At 48.5% G+C, this 22433-nt stretch overlaps 2 protein-coding genes across 6 annotated transcripts in view; one reads left to right on the top strand and one right to left on the bottom strand.

The window, feature by feature from the left end:
• The first annotated feature begins 586 nt into the window (after window positions 1-586).
• Window positions 587-3836, top strand: CHRAC1 (chromatin accessibility complex subunit 1). The gene is made up of 3 exons (XM_025922717.2): window positions 587-833; window positions 2381-2507; window positions 3189-3836. The coding sequence occupies exons 1-3, from the start codon at window positions 687-689 to the stop codon at window positions 3305-3307; spliced, it is 393 nt and encodes a 130-aa protein (XP_025778502.1). The 5' UTR covers window positions 587-686; the 3' UTR covers window positions 3308-3836.
• A 4912-nt stretch (window positions 3837-8748) lies between these two features.
• AGO2 (argonaute RISC catalytic component 2) overlaps window positions 8749-22433 on the bottom strand; it is a 117123-nt gene continuing 103438 nt past the window's right edge. For all 5 annotated transcript variants that reach the window (XM_086695071.1, XM_086695075.1, XM_086695072.1 and 2 more), the window contains 3 exons: window positions 21816-21917; window positions 21057-21256; window positions 8749-20851 (listed from right to left, as the gene is read on the bottom strand). In XM_086695071.1, coding sequence (XP_086551197.1) covers window positions 20743-20851; window positions 21057-21256; window positions 21816-21917 — 411 coding nt within the window. In that variant the 3' untranslated portion in view covers window positions 8749-20742. The remainder of the gene's footprint in view (window positions 20852-21056; window positions 21257-21815; window positions 21918-22433) is intronic.

Here is a 22433-nt window from a genome sequence, read left to right as displayed (position 1 = left end):
TTCACCTCAGCCACACGGGCACCTTATTCATCACCTCCAATCACCTTCTACTTGGTCTCTTTGCTTCCGCCCTTACAACTAACTACTCCTGGGCTAGTCAACAGTCCGCAGCCAGAGGGATCCTGTTAACACTTGAGACGTATCCCATCACCCCTCTGACAGCTTTCACCCCCTTCCCATTTTTTGCTGGAATAAAAGCCCCTGGCTGCCCGCTCACTCCAACTGCAGCACATCGGCCCCTTTGAGCTTCCCCGACCGGCTCCGGCCTCGGGGCCTCCACGTGTGTTGTTCCTCCTCCCAGGAAGGTGCGCTCTCTCCCCAGCTCTGAAGACGGTACCCCGTCCCCGTGTCTCCGAGGGCCGCTGCGGCCACCAGCCGCGCCGAGCTCCCTGGCCGTCTCCGTCCGCCGCGCCCCCAGGTCCGCACCGCGCGGGCAACTGGCGGGAAGCCCCGCTCGCGGCCCTGGGCGGCACCGCCCCGCCGGCTGCCTTTCCGCCCGCTCCGCGCGGCATCTCGGGGTTTGTAGTTCTGCCCCGGAAGGGCGGCTGCCGGCCCCCGAGGCCGCGCCTCCCCGACACTACAACTCCCACGGGGCAGCGGGCCTCCGCTCCCGCACCCGCCAGGCCGGCAGGCCGCCTGCCTCGCTCGCGGCGGGTCTGGCGGCCGCCGCCGGGAGGGGCGCGAAGATGGCGGACGCGGTCGCGGGCAGGGACAGGTGCGGGGAGCAGCGGCTCGTGTCGCTGCCGCTGTCCCGCATCCGGGTCATCATGAAGAGCTCGCCCGAGGTGTCCAGCATCAACCAGGAGGCGCTGGTGCTCACGGCCAAAGCCACGGTGAGGCGGGCCGCGCGGGGAGGAGGGAGCGGCTGGAGGGGGGGGGGGGCGACCGGAACCGTCGGGCCCCGCCCCGCGGCGCTGCCGGTGCCGCCCCCCCCCCGCCCCTCGCGGGCTTGCGGCGCGCGCGCCTTCGGCGGCGCGCCCTGTCCCCTCCCTCGCAGCGCGCGCCCCAGCGCCCGGCGCCCTCGCGCCCACCGCCCCGCCCACCGCGCCGCTCCCGTCCTGCCTCGCGTGCCTTTCGCCTACCGCGCGACTCCCGCCGTTCCCCGCGCGCCGCTCCCTACTTCCCCTGCGCGAGGCCCCGGGTGGTGGCGCTGGCTGACGCGACCTGACGCGTACCTCCTGTGGCGTCTTCTCCACGCGCATCACCGCACTCCGGGCCCCCAAACCTTCCGTTCTTCCGCTTCCGCCCTGTTCGTGGTTTTCGGGCCCCGGTTCCTCAGGGTTCAGTGAGAGGGTTCTGGAGGTGCAGCCCGACGACGCACGCACCTTGTCCGCGCAGCGAGGCTGGACATCTCCCGTCCACAGCCGGCCTCCGTTTCCCAGCCCGTGGTGCCAGCGCCGTTCTAGGTGCAGGTGGCTCAGGGTCTCTTTGGATTTGGTGTGGACAGTAGTGCTCCAGCCCCCTTTGTGTTACTGCACTGGGCCGTGCTGAAGCCTGCCTTGGACTGCGCAGCCCCTGGGGTCTCAGTGCGGTGTCCCTGCAGGGTGCTGGGGCAGAGCTGAGACCTTCTGCCCGCCTGATCCCGGAGCCCAGGGGGGTAGTCGTCCGATCAGCACGTGGTGCTGGGATACTTAGATTCCCTGTGCACTTTCATTCCTTACCCACCAACCTAGAGGGAGGGGAAGAGAGAGGCTCCGTCCAGGTTGTTGATTTGGGGAAGGTGTTTGGGCAAAATGGGAAAGGTGGTCAACTCTCAGCTTCAGGTTGTTTGACTATTATAGTCGTACGCCACCACCTTAGACGCTGTATTTTAAAAATGTGTTCCTGAGTCAGAGAGAATTTTTGAATGGTCCTTTGCTCCTTAAAACAACCTATAGTTTTCACATAATTATAATCGTTGAATTTAAAAAAATTTCCCTGAGTTAGAAATCTAAAATAACTTTAGGGGAAATGCCTGCTTCCCTGCCAACTTTGATACACCTTTGCTTTCTTTCTGACCCATTTCTCCTTTCCCCAGTAGTTTTCTGTAATTTGAGAAACCCAGGTAATCCGCAGTCATCTAAACAATGTAATTTTATTTTTTTTAATTTTTTTTTCAACATTTATTTATTTTTTGGGACAGAGAGACAGAGCATGAACGGGTGAGGGGCAGAGAGAGAGGGAGACACAGAATCGGAAACAGGCTCCAGGCTCTGAGCCATCAGCCCAGAGCCCGACGGGGGGCTCGAACTCACGGACCGCGAGATCCTGACCTGGCTGAAGTCGGAGGCTTAACCGACTGCGCCACCCAGGCGCCCCTAAACAATGTAATTTTAAAAATTAAGTTCTGCGGTAAATTTTCAGAGCATACTTTTCATTTCATTTTTTCATTTTGTTTTAGGAACTCTTTGTTCAGTATCTAGCCACCTATTCCTACAGACATGGCAATGGAAAAGAAAGGAAAGCACTCACTTACAGTGATTTATCAAATACTGCAGAGGAATCGGAAACTTTTCAGTTTCTTGCAGGTACTTAGCTTTTGAAACATTCTGGTTAAAACAGATGTAGTAATTTACAGCTTTTTTCCCCCTGCTTTCACTGAAATAGACTTTTTTTTTTTTTTTTTTTTTTTTTGCTGCTTTCTCCAGGTGCCAAAGTTTACCATGACCTGGCACAGGAAGACATTTTTAGTTTTGTCAGAGTATGTTTGTAATGTGGTTCACCTAGAATGATAGTGAAGTCAACAACCTGCACAAGGATGTTTGGCTGGCTGGGTGGCTGGGGGAGCCTGGCGGACTCCTTACCACTGAAGGGAGAACTCTGGGCTGGTCTGCTGGGCCCCAGAAACAGAGAAACTAGTAGTTGTTGTTGCGGAACAAGCTGTGTGGGCCACAGCTAAAAAAGAGCTTTAATCTATCCCCCCGGGGCCCGCCGGCCTGTCTCAGGTGGGTAGGACAGGGTTGCTCCCAGTCGTTACCAGCACACAGGAGCTCATGGTTTGCAGTCCGTGGAAAGGAAACAGGTCTCTGGCGTTAGTCAGGAGGCAGCGCTGGTTTCCTGCGCTGTCACCCAGAGGCAGGGTCGGAATTCTGTCGTGTTTTGGAACCTGTTCTAGAGTTCAAAGCAGGGACTTGCACATTTTGAAATTTGCATTGCTGTGTTCATGGTCTGCCAAAACCAATTGCTGATGTCAGCTTTATATTTTTAAGATATATTACCAAAGAAGATTTTAGCTAGTAAATATCTGAAAATGCTTAAAGAGAAGAGGGAAGAGGACGAGGAGAATGACACGGATGATGGAAGTAATGGGGACGAAGCAGAGTCCTAAACCCAAAGTCAGCCTGCGGAGCGCCCTCCTGGATTAGCACCATTGCTTTGGAGTAAGCACAGCACCACGCGACTTTAGACTCTTCAGTTGTCAGAGACTTCAAGTACATTGTATGCCCTCCTGGCTGCCTCAGGGCACCTGATGTGCCCACGCCATAGATGGCCAACAGGAAAGGAACCCAGACAGCAGCCTTTCCCTGAGGGGCGCACGCTGCAGGCCTGGGGCAGGACGTACCAAGAAAGCTGCCTGTGCAGTCGGGCACGCCTGGTTCATCTGCCGCGGGTAAGCTGTAGAGGCAGACAAGTTGGCTTAACTTTTTAATTTACAGAGAGATTTTAAAGAGCTTCTAAGTATCAGTTGTGTAAATTCATAGATGACTATTTGGAAATTAGTTGTTGTAAACAACTAGCTGTAGTTTGAGCTAAAAATATAGTTTATGGGTAGTATGTTACATTTGAAAACTTGACAATTTGTCTTAAATACTGCATTTTTATTAACTGAAAAATAAATTTCTTTATTAGAAGCTGTACATAGTTTAATAGTAAATGCTTTGTGGAACTAGATTTAGAGCCCTCTGTTGTTCTCATGCCTTGCTTGTTACCTGAGACGTATGCAGAATTTAAAAAGAAGCATTTCTGGGATGCCTGCGTGGCTCGGTTGGGTGTCCAACTTCAGCTCAGGTCATGATCTCACGGTTTGTGGGTTTCAGCCCCGCGTCTGGCACACACTGGCAGTGCAGAGCCTGCTTGGGATTCTCTCTCTCCCCCTCTCTCTCTGCTCCTCCCCCACTTGTGCACATGTTCTCTCTCCCGAAATAAATAAACTTTAAAAAATAAATAAAAAGCATTTCTAACACTTTTATTCCCAGAGAAAAAAAATCTCGTTAATATTTTTTGTATTTGGTTTAATTATCTCTGCAAAGGCATTTAAAAATTTTTTAATATTTATTTTTGAGAGGCCGGCGGTAGGGGACAGAGAGAGGGAGATGCAGAACCTGAAACAGGCTCCAAGCCCTGAGCTGTCAGCATAGAGCCCGACGCGGGGCTCGAACTCAGACTGTGAGATCATGACCTGAGCTGATGTCGGACGCTTAACTGACTGAGCCACACAGGCGCCCCATTTCTTAAAAACATTTTAAAATACTGTGTATATTGAAAATCTTAAAAAAAAGAAAACTCTCCTTTTATTGTTCATTACACACAAAGTAATTGTTTTTATTGTTCATGAGAGAAAACCATAAGCTCTATTTGTTTTTTTTGACAGTAGGGTAAATTTTTGGCTGTCTCTTGTCTCTCTTTTTTAAAGATTTGGGTTACAGTTTACATCCAGTAAAGTCATCCTTTAACATCTGATGTGTTGGTTATGTAAGTAATCAATATGTAGGACAGTTCTATCCCCCCAAATATTCTTCTGTACCCTCAGAGCCCCGTTCACTTACCCTCCGGTAACTACTGATGTTTTCTGTTCCTCTTGTTTTTAAAATTGGTTTAAAATTTAAAAAAAAAAAATTTTTTTAATGTTTATTATTTTTGAGAGAGACAGCACGAGGTGGGGAGGGGTAGAGAGAGGGAGACACAGAATCCGAAGCAGGCTCCAGGCTCTGAACTGTCAGCACAGAGCCTGATGCAGGGCTGAACCCATGAACCATGAGATCTTGACTTGAGCCGAAGTCAGACGCTTAACCGATAGGGGCAACTGGGTGGCTCAATTAAAAAAAAAAAAAAAATTTTTTTTTTTTTAATGTTTATTTTTGACAGAGAGAGAGAGAGAGAGAGACAGTGTGAGTGGTGGAGGGGCAGAGACAGAGAGGGAGACACAGAATCTGAAGCAGGCTCCAGGCTCCGAGCTGTCAGCACAGAGCCCAACATGGGGCTCGAACTCAAAGACTGAGATCATGACCTGAGCCGAAGTCAGACGCTCAACTGACTGAGCCACCCAGGTGCCCCTATTTAAACATTTTTAGAAACCCACATTTTGGTGTACCGTTCTGAGCTTTGACAAACTCAGGGTTGTGTAATCACAAGATATAACAGTTCTGTCATCCTGCAAATTCCCTCATGGTCAGATTCATTCCAGCCCTTTACCTTGGCAACCCCTTGAGCTATCCTTTTTACCCAGAGGAGTCAGCAAATTTACTGTGGAAACGGCCATATAGAAAATATTTTAGGGGCGCCTGGGGGGCTCAGTTGGTTGTGCGTCCAACTCTTGATTTATACTCAGGTCATGATCCCAGGGTCGTGGGATTCAGCCCTGCGTCGGGTCTGCTTGGGATCCTCACCCTCCCTCTCTGCCTGCCCCCCAGCCCTGTACTCTCTCAAAAACAAAACCAAAACATTTTCAGCTTTGTGCGCTATATAATCTCGTTACCACTGTTGAACTAGGCTATTGTAATATAAGCAACCATATATAATACGTAAAGTAATGAGTATGGCCATATTTCAGTGGGACTCCATTTCTGGACACTGAAATTTGAATCTTGTATCGTTTTCATGGGTCATGAAATATTATTTTGGTCTTCTTGAAACATTAAAAATGTAAAAACCATTCTTAGCTTATGGGCCATACAGAAACACAGTGGGCTGGCTTTGGCTCACAGACCATGGTTTGCTGACCAGTCTTTCCCATGTCACAGAAACGGAATTCTAGAGTACAGAGCCTGTGAACCCAGCTCTGCCCTGTTAAGTGTAATGCACAGGGTTCATGTTATTGCTGGTCCCACTCCTTATTGCTATGTAGCCCCCCACCCCCGCTAGGGATATACAGTAGTTTATCCATTCCCCAGGCCAACGCATAATTCCCAATTTGGGTTGTTTCCAGCATGATTACAAATAAAGCCCTAGAAACATTTGTGTGCAGGTTTTATGTGAACAGAAGACGTCCCTTTGCTTGAGTATACACTTGGGAGTGAAATTCGTATTTAAGTTCATAGGAAACTGCCAAACTTGTGAAGTGCCTGTACCATTTTGGATTCCCGTCAGTAGTAAAGGAGTTTCACTTACTCTGCGTCCTCTGCAAAACTTGGTAGGTTGTTTTTGTTTTTGTTTTAAATTTCAGCCCCTTTAATGGGTATAGGTTTTAATTTGCATTTCACTAATAACTAATGTTGAGCATCTTAGTATTTGCTCATTTACCGTATTTTCTTGGGTAAAGTGCCCAAATTGCCCATCTTTTTATTGGGTTTTCTTTTGGTTGTGTTTTGAGAATGTTATATATTCTGAAAACAAGCCCTTTGCTAGATTATGTGATTTGCAAATATTTTCTCCCAATGTGTAGCTTGTCTTTTCCTTGTCTTGACAGCATCTTTCAAAGAGCAGAAATAATGATATCTCTATGAGAAGTTCTTAATTTTGAGGAAATCCAGTTTATGTTTTTTTCTCTGGGGATCATGCTTTTCTGATCATATCTGAAAACTTGTCATCAAACCCAAAGTCACAAAGATCTCTGAGTATCTCTTTAAGTGCCGTGCACGGCCACTAGTATCTGTGCCTTCGGGACACGATGCTGTTTAAGAAATCCCCCAGAAAAATACTCACTGGTTTGTGTTCAACCAACTGAACATTCTTAACCCATCTAAGCATTTCCGACCCAGTTCAGGGAGCTCTCCTCCTTGGGTCGTGTGCCAGTCTGATCCAAGAGCCTCCTCCTCACTGGTTTCCTCATCTCTGCAGCCTCCTTCCTCTTCCTCTTCTATACTGGTAACAGATTATCAAAACAGCTTTGTGAAGATTTTTCTTTTCCTGGTCAGAAATGTTCAAGTAGCTGTCGGGACCCAAGCCTCTTCTAATACTGTGTACATTTCCTCGAATCCTCCCATCAACTGTATAGTGTCCGCGTTTCACAAAGGGAATGGGTGGTCAGGTCAAGGCACTAGTGCAGGACATCCCTAGGAGGTGGTGGGCATGGGATTCAAATCCCAGACTACTTCCTTTACTGGACTATGCAGCTTAGAAAGGATCGTCTCTCCCCGCCTATGTGGTGTACATTCTTGGCATTCAAGGCCCCGAACACTGAGCTTACTCTGCTGTAGATGCTGCAGTTTTCCTACCTTAACTTTCCATTCCTCTTGATTTGGGCTCCCCGTCCTCTGTGGAGCAGAAACACCCTGATCAAGCAGCTTGCTTTTCTGAAATTATTTCCTAATTCGTGTAACACTCACCGTCATAGGTTTTTAAAATTTTACTTCTTTAGAGAGAAAGCATGTAAATGGGAGAGGGGAGAGGGGGAGAGACAGAGACAGAGAATCCCAAGCAGGGTCTGCACTGTTAGTGGGGAGCCTGACTCTGGGCTTGATCTCATAAGCAAGGGAGGTCACGACCTGAGCCAAAATCAAAGATTGGATGCTTAACCGACTGAGACTCCCAGGCGCCCCATCATTACAGTTTTAATCCTTAGGTTTTTGTAGTCAGTTCGTGACTATAATGCTTCTGGCCACTCAATAAAGTGAGACTTAAACAGCAAGAATGTAATAAGGTAAGCCCATATCAATTAAGAGATTATAGAGCTCTCATCGTTTTCTTATATTCTTCCAGTAGCAGCTAGATGTCCCGGGGCCAGTGGGCACAAAAGTGCTAGGTGGTTTTAGATAGTAAGTCAGTGAGAAGTACAGGGTCCTGGATACATTAGGCAGGAGGTAGTGGGAAGAACTTCATCTTGATTTTGTCAGGAAAGGGGAAGGAAAAAAAAAAAGACTGGAACAAAATACACCAGAAGTTTTAAGAATCCCTATCCGTGTTGTGATTATAAAGAATTTAAAATTTTCATCTTTATGTTCATCTGAATTTTTACATTCTCTGTAATTAATACAGTCTTAAAAATCAGAAAATAACAAGAACGAAACCTTGGCCTGCTTTAGCACCAATGTACGTGTATCCTAGGGTTTTCAGCCATTGTTTGGCTTTAAGTCCAGCCCTCCTTTCCCAACAGCATATATTCTTGAGGGTACAGATAGTGGGAGTCACAAACAGCCCACAGCAAGGCCACCAGGGCCTTCAGAGCTGCAGCAGTATGTGTCACCCTAGCCTGGTGGAGGGGGTTGTGACGCACCAGGATGAGACACCTGGATGTGGTCAGTTCCGGTTCCCACACAGTGTGGATCTCAGGGCTTGCATTTGCCTGAGGCTTAGTTCTGCGGCTTTTGACTTCATCCTTTCTCATGGCATTTAGAGTAGAAACACCCCAGTCCCCCTAGATACCGCATTTGTTTTTCTAGTTCGTTCCTGTGGCTCTCATCCCCAAACCCGAATTCTCAGGGACTGATGCTTAGCCCTTTTGAGTTTCTGGATACGTTGTTCAAGGAATTGGTCCAATACTTGCAGACTAGGCCTCTGGACATCCATCACTGGAGGCGTGCTCCCACCTTGGAAACCTGGAGTCTTACACCGTACCGAAGATAGTGCCCAAATAATATCTGTGAGTAATTGAAAATCTTTGGGAGAGGCAGCTGTAAATATGAGGAATTTTATTTTATTTTTTGCTGACATACTATGAGGCAAAACAAAATTGACACCATACAAAATAACTTTATAAAATATCATTCACATCATATTTTATCAGATTTACAGCATTCTGTGCATGTTAAGGGTTATGTAAGGAGGTGAAAAAACACTATGCCAAACTTTTAGTATTAGTTTATATACACACAGTAAGAAACAAAACAAGTAACTGTTAGGTTTTCCATGAATTTATTGCAAAAATAGTGCAAACTACTTAACCTAGTAAGCTGTAAAACAAACTCGAAAGGACCCAGCTAAGCTTGAACGTGACAATAGATGCTCAGTGTCTCAGCCTTTGGCATTCTTCACCAGTTTGTCTTTCGTCCATCAAGACCACTCCCCACCTGCCGGGTGAGGGTGAGGGCTGGGGATGGAGAGACGCGGAGACTGGCTCTTCCGAGACCAGATCCATCCGGCTGCCTGATGCCAGCGCTTCCTTTAGGATCATGCTACTTACTCAATGGCAATTTTGTGAGGTCTGTGTTGAAGCCATTAAGATGCCAAGATGTTTAAGTCTGACCTTAGAAACAAGTCATCCAACCTCTTGATGACACGGAGAAAAGAATTAAGGAAGCAGCATGAACAGAAAGGACTGGGAACATTATTGTCTGCCTACACACACGGTATCCTTTTTCGCAGGTGCATTTGGGTGAAATAGCACTAATGGTGGGCGACCTTTGAACCAGATACTGAAGTTGAAAAGACAAAAACAAAGGATCCTGTATCCCGACAAGAGTCACTTTAAAATCTCGTCCAACAGTCTGTTGGGGTCCAAAAAGCGTAGATCTAAACAAAATGATAAGAGCAAAACAAAATGCTACATATAAAAGCTAAAGAAACAAAATGCAGCATATTCAGGTTCTTTTACTTGAGGTACCTATATAAATTTAATCACCTGCCCCAAAGTACTCTTGTTAGGTGAAAGAACAGAATGCTTACTGGTGAGCCAATTGCGGGGCGTTTCTCACCACTGAGAAAGTGCAACGGCGCCGATCTGTATATGCAGCATACCGAAGGATGAGCGACTCTACAAAATAGAGCTCAAGTACTGACCCGATGGACGCTCAACAATGAGAACATTTAACTAGAATCATCCCATTTTTTGGAGATCCTGCAGCAAAAAGCCTCCCAAATCAACTTTCAGAGTTTTGCCACTAAGGAATGTTGGTTCTCTTGTAAAATTCAGAGATCTCTTTAAAATAGTAAAACTATACACTACAGGAAAGATCCCTAATTTTTATTTCTTATTGGTATAAAATCAAATTCTTAAGACTCCAAAATATTGTGTTACCTCCAAACAAGTTAAAAAAGATCACCACAGTAGGAAAAGTCTAGAATTGTAAACTGCCAAATATAAAAGCATGGAAAGTCATCGATCTCCTACCTTAACTTTCTCACCTGCCAGAAAGCTTGCCTAACTCAGGGCAACCCCGGGGCTGTTGCTGAATGCAGGCCTCCCCCCACCCCACCACGGCCCACCCCACACTTCAGTGGCTCCCGCACCCCCCTCTTCCTCCGGCTCCCCCCTGGCCACCAACACCTCCACCAGGAGAGACGAAATCGACAACAGTCCATTTGCTGCTTATGAAATAAATGTATAAAATACGCCAGAGGTGGCGGGGGGGGGGGGGGGGGGGGGGGAGGGGCACAGATGGCAAAACCCGCAACAGTTAAGTACGTGGGAGTTGTTTTGGCTGCCCCTTCATTGGCACAGAAAATGAAGAGAGAGCTTTAAGTACATGCATAGAAGAGTTTGGAATTTGTTTGTAAAATGTTAATTTGCTCTTGGACATAATTTTTTTTTTTTTTTTCTTTTCTTTTCACAAGAGGGCAGTTGGGATTTCAGTTCTACCTTACTTGTTGGCTGGGGGCAACCTATCAAATTCCATGGCCAACTGGGCTTTTCTCCCCACCTGCAATGTAAGAATTTTAATTTCATACTAATTTTTTCAATGCATTAGGATTCAACACAAAAGGCACAAAATAAATAAAAAGATTATTAAATAAACGGAAATTATGATTTCAAGCTTTGTGTGGAGTTATATCCTGCTGTTTGGTTACTTTTTCCAATTTGATTTGACAGACTTAGTAAATAGCACCCAACTGTTTAACTGAGGTAGATCCACATTGTAAAGAAAGCTGGGTCCCCTCCATTTTATGTCTAAGTTTAAGATGCTTTTACAAAAACAAAAATCCAGATAATCCTATGCGGAAGCAATGGCAGGTGGCACTACCTGAAGAAAGCTTAGAACGTGAGCAGGTTCAGTAAGATTCATGCCCAAATCACACTCTCCATTTGCCATAAATAAATCTCAGACTGGAGGGAAAAAAAAACAAACATTTAAAAGTAACCCTGAAAAAGTCTCTAGACTTTCAGAATAGGTCATTTTGACTGCCACAGAAATGCACAATGGTCCGTTTTCATCGAGCAGTGGCAACGGCCACGCCAGACCAGAGAGAGCGAGAGAGGGATCTGGATCACCGAAAGTTTCCCTTTGTAACTCCAGAGAAGAGACTGGTTGATTTAGGATATAGCATCTTGATCTGAACAGTTTAAACCCACCCTGCCTAATATTTTTGCATACTCTGAAACTTACAATTTTAACATCTGATTAAGGCTTGATTTAAAGTGGCATTACCACCTCGCGTCATGCAGGCATCGGACATCCTCAAAACACACGGAATGGTAGTGAACAAAAGACAAGGACGTAAGCCTCCGAATTGTATTTAGCAGGTACTATAATTTTATAATTAATTGTACAATTCATGTAGCAAATGAGAAATTATACAGAGGCCAATGTATATAAATACTAGTTTGTACAGGAACTTGCAGTTTTACAAAACAGCACTGCACGGTTTCTCTATTGCAAGCACAAGACGTCGTCACATAGACCCACCGCACAGGTATAAACAGTCCGTAGACAATACGCAGAGTACCGCCTGAAACGAGGCCCTTGTAGCTGCTCAGCTTCTTAGAAAATAGTAAACTTTCAATGGTCACAATACATTTGGATTCAAAATATCTTCTAAAATGTTTTATTGTGGGGGGAAAATTAAGAAGGGGCAAGATCTACCTATGGAACTTCTGAATTCATTTTTGGTTCTTTTTCAATTATTTTATAAAAATAAAATAAAACTAGAAAAGTTGATAAAACTCAGGGTTAAAACCCCTCAATACATATTAGGTAAGTAATCTGAAGTGTATCAGAGGTAAGAAAAATCTGGATTTAGACACTACATTCTTTTCTTGTATTTAATGAGTAATTAGCCACTTTGCTGCACAGAAACTTAACAATTATTCTCTTAAAACTTTTTAAAAAGTAAAAACTCACTTGCCTCTATAGTTACAAAACATGAATTCATACCTTCAGCCACTACATTAAAATCCACTATCAAACTCAGGACTCAAATTTCCATTTAGTGCTACACGATATACTCTCAGGATTTTAGTCACGCGTGTATTTGCCTTGGAAGAAGATCCGAAATTCTGAACGTGTCCTCCCCTCTGCAGCCAGCACCTCTGCCGAGGGAAAGACCACTCACTGCCTTTCAAAAAGGAGAGACTGGGAGAAGGGAGGGCCAAGAGGAGCCGCTAAGGGTGGATTTCTATGCATTTTCAAAATAAATAACATTGGGTTCCTTCCCCCACTCGAAAGCAATACAATCATCCCGGACAGGGTAAGGTGTTTTGTCATTAGACCATCAGCCAAGAAACTGCTCAAAACCTGGCTTGGACGAGTTAGAGATAAAAACTGCATTGTAGGTATGTCAGCATCGGGAGTCCTATACGCACGGCTCACCCCAGTCAGCAGCTTCCCCGCACACCACACAAAACAGCAACGCTAACGAAAAGCGTCCCGAGAGAAGGACAGTAGGACTGAATAGCACCTTACGTCTGAGGACTTCATGCGCAATTTACCAGAGACACGATTCCAATTCCTTTTCTAAAAATCTAGTTCCATGACACTAAATAGTCTTGTCAAGCGACTAAGGGGACAAAACCACCAGGTCTTGCTGACGGTTATGGTCGACGCCTGACTAAAAGAGATGGACCTTGCACGCATTTCCCGGAATCCCCGCCGCGGACGTGGACTTGGAAAGGAAATCCTGCGGCTACAAGAACCTAACGTTTTCCGACATGAGACAGTATGCACGGGCATCACAGTTTACAAAGTCAGGAGCTGAGGAGCAAATGCAGCTTCAAAGGCAGAAGGTCAATGATTGACTTGTGGAATGATCCAGGCTTACTTCCCAATGAAAACGCAGCCCCAACGCGATTCCAAAAGGACACTGAGGACCGGACTTTTAAAGGCACAGAGGCTGAGACTGGGTCTTCCAGAACATGCTCAGTCTGGTACCGAGGGAGACCAGAGGAAGGCCTGGTGCCACCCGCTTCCTGGGTCAGAGGGACCTGCCCTCTCCCGCGCCCCCCCCCCCCCCAGATTGTCCCCACAGTCTCTAGAGTTCAAAGGAGCCTCGGCTCCCCAACACAAGCACCGAGGTCTGCCAAGTGGTGCCAAGGGGCCACGCAGTTGGCCTGCACCACACCCCTAGCCTCATGGTGTAGGCTGGTCTTGGGATCGACTCACGGTTTGAAGGACCTTGATTCAGAAGGTGCTTAACGAGGGTGGCCTCAACATCTAGTTCCTGGAGACACTTGAGGAGGAAGAGTTAATATTTGGTGTTTTAGCTTTAACTCTTTCACATCACCAGTAAGAGAAAAGTGTTAACAAAAGCACCAGTAGTCTTCAGCTCCCTCTTTTAAAATAATTTTTCATGAACGTGAAAATGGCGGGAGAGGCCCACCCTGGGATTCTGGAGACATTTATGCACAGAGCTCATGGGCAGATCTGAGTTCAACAGTTCACATTACTGAATCAGAGCAGGCTGCTGTGCGGTGTCCCCTGAAAATGCCCTGAATGGGATTCTGGTCGAAGAGAAGGCCAACCCAGAGCGCCCGAGCAGTTCCAGAAGCAGCAGGTCAGCAGACACTGAGGGTGCCTGCGCTGAGCGCCCATACATCTTGGGGAGGGCTGTGTCTACAAAACAGTGTAGTCGCGCCATTACAAAACAGTCGTAGAAAGACCGCAAAGGACACTTAGCTCTTTCAGGATTAAAGCACGCTGCGCAGCGAGAAAAGCATCAAAACCCAAAACGACAGTGCTAAAGGCAAAAACTGCCAGGTCATGTTACACGCGTAACCTCTCTGCGCCAAAGTCAGCATCTGATGAGCGTCCGGTGAGCGAGCAGAGCAACCTCCACGCCCCCAGACGTCCGTTCCCGCAAAATCACCCGCCTGTCCCTCAACAATTTAAGAGCAAACCAACAGAGGGGTCTCGCAGCAAATGCGGACCTTCCAAAGATGAGAGAACCTAACGAGCCTAAAGACAAGAGGTGAAGAGGGCAGAGGGCGACCCCGACTGACCCACGGCAGCGTGTGGGCAAAGGACGTTCTGGCAGCAAAGTGGTTAATCACAGGGAGGGCTATTCAGAGCGGTAGGTGACAGACTCTCAGGACAGACTGCCTGCCCTGTGAGTTAGTGAGTTAGTGTCAGATGACCCAGGGGGCCCTGGGAACTCCGACTTCAAGATGCTGGCTGTGGGCCCTTATGTCCGGTCAAACAAAGGGCCTTGGACTCGGAAAGAACATTTTGCTTTTAAACCGTAGATCATTTTTAAGTAGGGAGTGACAGTAACTCAAGGTTCCAAGGTCAAAGGCCGATCACGACCGCACTGTCTCCTGCAACCACACGGCCACTTTAGATGGATTATTTTTGCACAAGAGTCGGTGTTTAAGCACCTTTGTGATTTTAGAGAGCGTATAAAAAGGGAGGAGAGCGCAGAGGGAGCCATTTTCAACCCATTCACAAGTGAAGCAGAGAAAAGAGTGCTTTCTCACAGCAAACAGGGAAGCGCACAAGGCCAGGACCACAGGCCACTTCAGGGTCTCGCTGCACGCAGCCCTGCACGCAGCCCCGCACGGAGGCGCTCCCGCCAGCCTGGGAGGACAGTGCGGGAGGCTCTTCCGTTTCATTCGTGCTGGCTGCTTAGAGTCCTAAAACGAGTCCTAAAACGGAGCTGGGCAGCCCCGAGGAGTCCCGGCCCGCCTCTCTTACCTCTGAGGGGGAGGAGGGGACTGCCCACGGGTCACAGTATGGCACACGCATTTTCAAGCCAGAACTGGAGAGAGAGATGTTCACAATTCAGTTTATTCAGGCAACGTTTTGGCTATTTTCAGTGTGGATAGCTACACTTAAGAGCAAACACGAATCTACTGAGAATTCAGAGGTAGCCTTTATCTGCATTTATTTACTTTTTTTTTAAACTAAAAGGTATTCAGAAACCCCTTCCTGTAGTGATTTGGCTAGGCCAATACATTCACTTTAGACAATAAAATGGCAAAACATAACCAAAAAAGCATTACGGAGGGCACCACGATGGCATCGACGCTACGTTGACACACGTTCGTGACTGGTTTGGGTCTAGAAGCTCCGTGTGTGTCTTACTGGGTAGCCTGACCGCAAACAATTACACACTGTGGGCTGTGGGCTGGAGCACATACTTCTCATCTAGCAACGTCACAAGGCATAAAGGAACAGCGCTGGATCTCAGGTCTCTCCAGCATCGATGGGCTAAGCCACAAATGACGGTTTTGACACAACAGTGATCTCATGGCTTTAAAATGATGGCTGACCAAAGAGAAGTGAGGGAGGCCCTCACCGTCTGGCAACATTGGCCACACAGATGCTTCTGATCCGAACTGTCAGATGCTGGATGGAACTGGAAGAAAATGCTTTAAGGAGCCATGAAAAACCACCAGGAATTAGACCAAAGAGAGCGTTCAAAGGATTTATAATTAACCCTCTTAAAGTTAAATCTTCAGACCTCAACGGGAGAGCATACCCTCCTTTCAATAAATTGCAAACTTCCTTTCTGGAAAACAAGAAAACGAGGCTAATTTGTCCTTCATGAATGGTCAGCAGACACAAGGCTAAAGAGGCAGAGTGAAGTCCACGCGACTCTAACACATAATACTGAAAACGTGCCAGTACCCTACAACAAAGCGACACGTCGCGTTCCTATCACGTTTGCGGCCCTACATCTATTTACAATCATTTTAAACAAGTACAGCAGATGCAAAGTTGGACATAATAAAAAGGAAGTTGTCAAAAAATCAGTGCAATTATTCTGAGTTGAAAATCTTCCTTACAAAAGAGTCAGCGTGTGTGTGTAACACAGACAGCCCCATTACAAAGTCACACGTGCACCGTGTCCACACTGAAGAGAACGTCACCGCAGCCGAAACCCGCAGGCAGGGCAGCTCGAGGGAGAAGATTCTTGGTTACTTTGGGGAAGGGCTTAAAATATAAATAAACTATTTGCATTCTGAAAGTGAGGCGTACGAACACTGAGGAAGTTTCTATTTATTGTACATTCCTTTTCTCATGAGCGTGAGAGATGAGTCAAAGAGAGGTCACAGGGAAATTTCTATGGCTTGTCTGGGCCACTGGGATTGTCCACTGTCTGGATTATGTCAACTTCTAAAGCTCCTCCTAATGGAACTGCCTTAGGTGTAGGAAAATGCCCATGAAAAATCCTTTTAACTGTCCAACAGATCAAAGTCCCGTTGAAGGAGTATATCCAGATCCTGACGGCTCCACGAACCAAGCCAAGTGCTTCCATGATGCCAAGCAACCAAGAGAAGCCGTCCCAGCCCCCCAGGCCCCCCAGAGACAGTCTGGTGTCCCAACTGCAGGACGCGTGGCTGGTCTACCCTTAACATATTGTATCAAATATATAATTTGACTGAAAAACTGCCTTGTAAAAATAAAATTTAAATCACCCTGCAGATCAATGTAAAATTACATTGCTGCGTATATAAGAAAAACAATTCATCCAGAAAAATTACATTTGTGGCTTTCAAAAATAAAATCATCCGGCAAACTTGCAGGTAAACATTAGGCAATTTATAAAAGTTGGGGAAAGAAACTGCTAGCATATCCATCAGGTACCACATGCACTGGGATATCCACATCGGCCAAATCGAACCAGAGCAGAAAGAAAAAAAATAAATAGCAACATTTGCATTTACCAACAATAAAAATAACATATAATATGACATCAGTAAAACTACCCCGCACCCCGCTGCAGGAACTGAACTACACGGTCTTTTCCAATGAGCACCCTGCAGCCAGGGTGAACATCAGTCAGAGCAGGGACCCCGGCCAACCTCAAAAGAGCAGGGAAATCACTCCGTTGCCACCACGTCCCTCTCGGGCAAGCCCCCCCCACCCCCACCCACCGAGGGCCAGGGGCCGCCTGTGGTTCTAGAGTGCAAACATTCATCCACGGGAGTGTGAGAACACCACCAGAAAGCGACATCACGTTAAAAAGTAAAAGCAGACCCTATAACGTATCAAAAGTGTGTGTGTGAAGATTTCTCAACTCCCAAACCAAACAGTCCCTTTCTAAAAGTACAGGTATGCCCAGTTTTACAATAACGTATCCGCACTAGGCAATTCTGAGCTTGTAGCACACAAACAGGCTGGAATCTCAGCGTCCCCAAGGGGCACGGGCACAAAGCAGCGGCCGCCCTCGGCTCCCCCGGGGTTTCCTTCATTGCTTTGTCACTAGGGTGAGAGCGGGGCGAGCAGAACAGTGGGGAAGGGAGGGGGGTACAGTCATTTCTCTTAAAGCGAACATTTTAAAATCTACTAGGAAGAGTACCAGTATAAGAATCTCATTGGGAGACCTCTTTGAAAGAGACGAGATAAATCCTAGTTTTCCTCTTTAATGAATCCAGATTTCTACATCATAATTTTCACATTCAGTTTGCTTAAAGCAAGGCACACCTTACTTAACAGTGGGGCGGGGCAAAGCCAGCGAGCGGACGCCACTCGAGTCCACACGGGCCCTGAGCCTCCGGTGACCGCATGCACGCGGAGGACGGGGCTCCCCTGGGAATCTGGGGCCACGAGGGCCGAGGTAGCCCAGGGGCGGGGGGTGCAAGCACAGTCAGAGACGGGCGAGGGCCCCTTTTGGCTTCCACATGAACAGGGCTCAGACTTAGTCTACTGCACTTTGAGGTTTTACGCTGTCTCAAAACTGATCCTAATAACGGGGGGATTGGTAGAAATTTGGGAAAACAATTATTTACCTGAGAAACTGTAACTACAGCCATTTGAATTCTGAATCATCAGATGTGTACAAAGGTACGCAGCTAACCCAGCTGGAGACGTTTGGTCTGTTAATGCTTTTAGTATGAAAATTTTTATAAAACTAGCATAGGGCTGTACAAAGTACCTTTCTCGAAGTACTATGCCCACGAAAAGGAACACCTTGCCTTCAAATGATTAAAGAAAAAAAAGGTCTAATTTTCCGTTAGCCTGTGATCTTTCCTAGGCGTTAGCTTAGAAGGCACCTGCCCGCACTGCCAAAGGGCTCCCCCGGGCTGGGCCCTCGGTGCTCGAGGGAGATTACTCTTCAGAAAGTTCTCCATCACGGGTTCTCAGACTTCAGGCAGCCCCGCAATCCCGGCTGAAGGTACAAAATACAGACGCCCAGCCCAGCTCTGGAGAATCTGATTCAGGGGTCTGCATTTTTACCAAGCACCGCCACTGCCCTGACTGCCAGGACCCTGTGGCAGGTTGCAGAAACAAGCCTTTGAGACACACGGTTCCAGATGACCCTAAACATGGCTGAAAACTAACCTAATTTCAGATTTCGAAGGTGTATTAGTGAAGAGATTCCCTCCTTAGCTTGGATGCTCCTGGTAACTTAAGCCAAGAGTGTATTGGTATCCTTCTGAAAATAGGAGAAAGTGCCACTTGCCAATAAAAGGACAGGGAATTGCAACATTTCTTAGAGCAGAGGCTTCTGTTCGTTTAAAAAGACCAAAATAACAAAAAAAAAAAAAAAACAAAAACAAAAATAAAAACCAACAAAATAACAACAAAAAAAACCAACCAACCCAAAAAACAAAAAAAACCCCAAAACAAAAAAGATACAGCAAGAAAAGGCTAACGCCATTACTAAGACACCCACATGCACACACAGACACGCACGCACACACCACTCTGAGTATATATCTTCACAAACAATAGTCGCCCCTTTGTCATCGCCGCCAAAATCTAGGCCGAGTGTCCGTCACAGCCCCGCCTGCGGTTGCCCCTCCCCCCTCCAAGCCAGCAGACAAGGATGGAGGTGGGGGTGCTGTCTCCAGCAAGAGGCAGCCCATCGGGACCCCCGCCCCACCGCAGGGCCAGAGGTCAGTGTCGGGGAGGGGGTCCGGGGAGGGCCGTCGGCAGGGAGGGGTAAGCCTACAGAGCACAAAGCAGCACGGTGGGGGGGGGGGGGGGGGGAAGGGCTCGTCTCCTTCCCCGAATCTCTACACTGAACGTGGATTTGATTTGTTTTAAAAACTGTCTACGAGGACAAACAGCCCACTTAGCACAGAGTCGTCTGCTGTTACCCTTCCGGAGTTGTCCATGGTATCACGCTTAGTGCGACGGTTTCTAGATTGGCAAACCCGCGTCTGGGGCCCAGAACGCAAATCTCTTCTGCGGGCTTTGCAGTCCGCCACCTCCGCGGGCAGTCTCCGTCGTGGGCCGCTGGCCTCGCGCCCAACGGGGAGCCACCGCCGACGGCTCTCTGCGCGTTTCAGTGCATAGATCCTACGAGACTCGTCTAACAGAGAACCAGACGCAGAGAGAAGTGCACTCCGACACGTGGACCTGTTCCAGGAATGGAAGAATAAGTACATTCCATCTGTGCTTAACCGGCTGAGCAACACACGGGGGCGGGAGGTGGGGTGGCGGCGAGCGGCTGCCGTGCGCGCTCGGTGCCCCCCAAGGTACAGGCTACGCAATCTACGCGGGGAAGGCGGGTCGCGGTCACATTGAGTCAATTGCATACTCCTGTACGTAAGCGCGAGAACCACACGAGGCGGTCCAGTCTCCAGGCTCCAAAACACTCCTGATATGCTAAACAGATCACAATAAGCACCCCATAGTCAATAAAATGAAAAACAGCATCTACCTATCACATTAATACTGCAAACCAGATATATATATTTTTTCTCTTACATTAAAGACATAACAGTGAAAAAGGATTGTACTGTATTTATCACCACAGACCCGTATTCTTTAGAAACTTTGGAAAATAAATGTCACAGTCCTATAGGACAAATCTTACGATTAGACTGTCGGCATATTGTCTTTTTTCTTTTTTTTTTTTTTTAAATAAATTTTTATTAAAATGGCACTTGTCTGCCAATCTCTCTGGACCTATAAATGTTGTAAACACACATGGCCCGTCTTCTGCCCCCGCTCCTTATTTCAAGCTGAGTGAGAGGCGGGTGGTGACAGAGCGAGACGCCCGTGGGCGCCTCGGCGGGCCACCTGCCCTCGGCCCCGAAGAGCTTGTGTGAGCCCTGTCAGGAGCGCACTAGGGTCACTCTGGTGTAGACGTCAGCGACCACGTCACAACGCTCAAGGCTTTAAAACCACTGCCGTGCTCTGTGTTTTGCTTCCACTCTCTGAGAACGTTCACAGCTAGTTTGAGCCCATCAATTTCATAGAGAATCATGTATTAAAAACAAGTAAATTGAATGACCAAATAAATTAAAAATGTTTTAAAGCCCTGAGTTCATAGACTGGTTTTAGGAGATTTTTAGGAAACACGGGACTCTATTTTAAGAAGCAGCTTCTAGATTTTGGCAAACCATACTTCCTACGACAATGGGGTCTCATACAGGTCTGCAGTTCAAAATCCAAGTCTGAAATCCGGGACGGAAGGCATTCTGAAAGATGGAGAATCTACTAAAATCGATGACGTCTCATGTTCGATGCTGGCTGTCACGGAAGGGCTGGGCATCTGTTGGTCTGAGTGTAGCTGGTCTCATGTGAATCCAACTCCGTACACCATCGTAAACACTACGACACGTCAAGCAAAGTACATGGTGCGCAGCGTGTCCTGATGAACCTGGACCGCCTTTGCCAAGGCTTGGTGGTCTCGCCCATTACTCTGCCCGGAGGTATGGCTTCCTTCGGCACTGCGGGCGCAGGGGGACAGACAGAGAGAGAGCGCGGCCTTCAGTGCCCCGGGTACCCGGGGAGGCGCCCACGCAGCCGCCGGGCGGCGGGGAAGACGCCGGCGGGTGGGCGCCCGACGGCTCCGGCCGCCGGGGCCCGGCCGCTTCCCCGTTCGGGAAACGCAGCTGCCGACGCGACCCCGGCCGGCAGAGGCACGCCGCTTACCTGTCATGTTCTTTGTCCACCAGGTGGTACCTGGCGCGGAAGGCCACCAGGTGAGCGTAGTATGCCGGCGCCGGGATGGACACGGAGCGCGTGCAGCGCACGTAGGTGTGACACAGCTGGTAGGTGAGGATCTGCAGCTCGTCGGAAGAGAAACGATTGTCGTCCCAAAGCACGTGGTAGTGGGAAGGCCTGCTTGTTCCCTAAAAGCGGACCAGAGGGTCAGGGCGTGAGCACGCGAGCGAGGCATCCAGAACTCACCCACACCGGGGTGCTGCCGAGACCCGTCCACGCGACGCCTCACCGAGGACGCGGCGCCGCACGTCTGATGACAAAAACCGCGGGTCCCTGCACTGACAGAGCGTCCCTGTGCGGCCTGCAAACACGCGTGGCGGGGGACAAGGGTGAAGCCCACCACGTGGGAATGAGTTGGCCCAGAGTCGACCCCAGGCACGCAGGACGCCCCTCGGGCCTCGCCAGCGCCCCTGGCCTTGCACCCACTACTCCGCCTGCCTGACCTCACCTCATCTAAAACGGGGACCCTGGCCGCAGCACGCCAGTGGGTCCTTCCTCCCCAGCGCCCCGTGGTCCCGACTCACCTGTTCGCCGGCTAACTGCCCCACCTCCCCGGGGACGGGCTCGGGCCCCAGCCCCGCCTTCCACACCACGTCCCCGGAGCCCACGGGAGCGCTCGGCGTGAGGTCTGTGATCCTCCGGTGTTTGCTGAACACGCAGACCGTGTCACAGAGACTGTGTCCTCACCTGGATGCCGGCGTGACTACACAGGTAGAAGTCAAACTCGGTCGGGTGGGTGATTTTCGTGTCCACAGTCGTGCCTGCCGGAATGTTTCCACTTTTCCCAACCTTTGGCAACACAGGAACCCGTCAGACACGTCCAGGGGCAACAGAGCAAAGCAAGCCAGCCAGCCTCGCCCACGCTGCCGTCTGGTGCTGGGCCTTCCCGACCACGGGCTGCCCCATTTTGAAGTCTTTAAATTGGCTACGGTATTAAAGTAAAATTTAATAAATCCTAGCCACCAGAAGTAAGGAAGCTCCCGTTCTAGGCAGGCTGGGGCCTTTAGGAGGCCCGGGTGGGAGAGGCAGTGTCTTCCCTTTGCTGAAAAATCTGCGTGTAATGCTCGCAGGCTCTTCGTTATTGTTGAATCTAAAACTGTGCACGATGGACACTGGACAGGTCCTCGTCCGCGCACACGTGATATTCAAGGCAGGGGGCGACTGGGTGACTCAGGTCATGATCTTGTGGTTCCTGAGTTCGAGCCCTGCTTGGGATTCTCTCTCTCTCTCCCCCTCTCTGTGAACCCTGCCCCCCTTGTGCACGCGCTCTCTCTCTATGGCGCCTCCCTCTGCTTCCCTTCTATG

Source organism: Puma concolor, chromosome F2 (genome assembly GCF_028749965.1).
Source record: "Puma concolor isolate L17-30 chromosome F2, mPumCon1.1.hap2, whole genome shotgun sequence".
NCBI classification, from domain to species: domain Eukaryota; kingdom Metazoa; phylum Chordata; class Mammalia; order Carnivora; family Felidae; genus Puma; species Puma concolor.
This window is presented reverse-complemented; position numbering and strand designations above follow the sequence as displayed.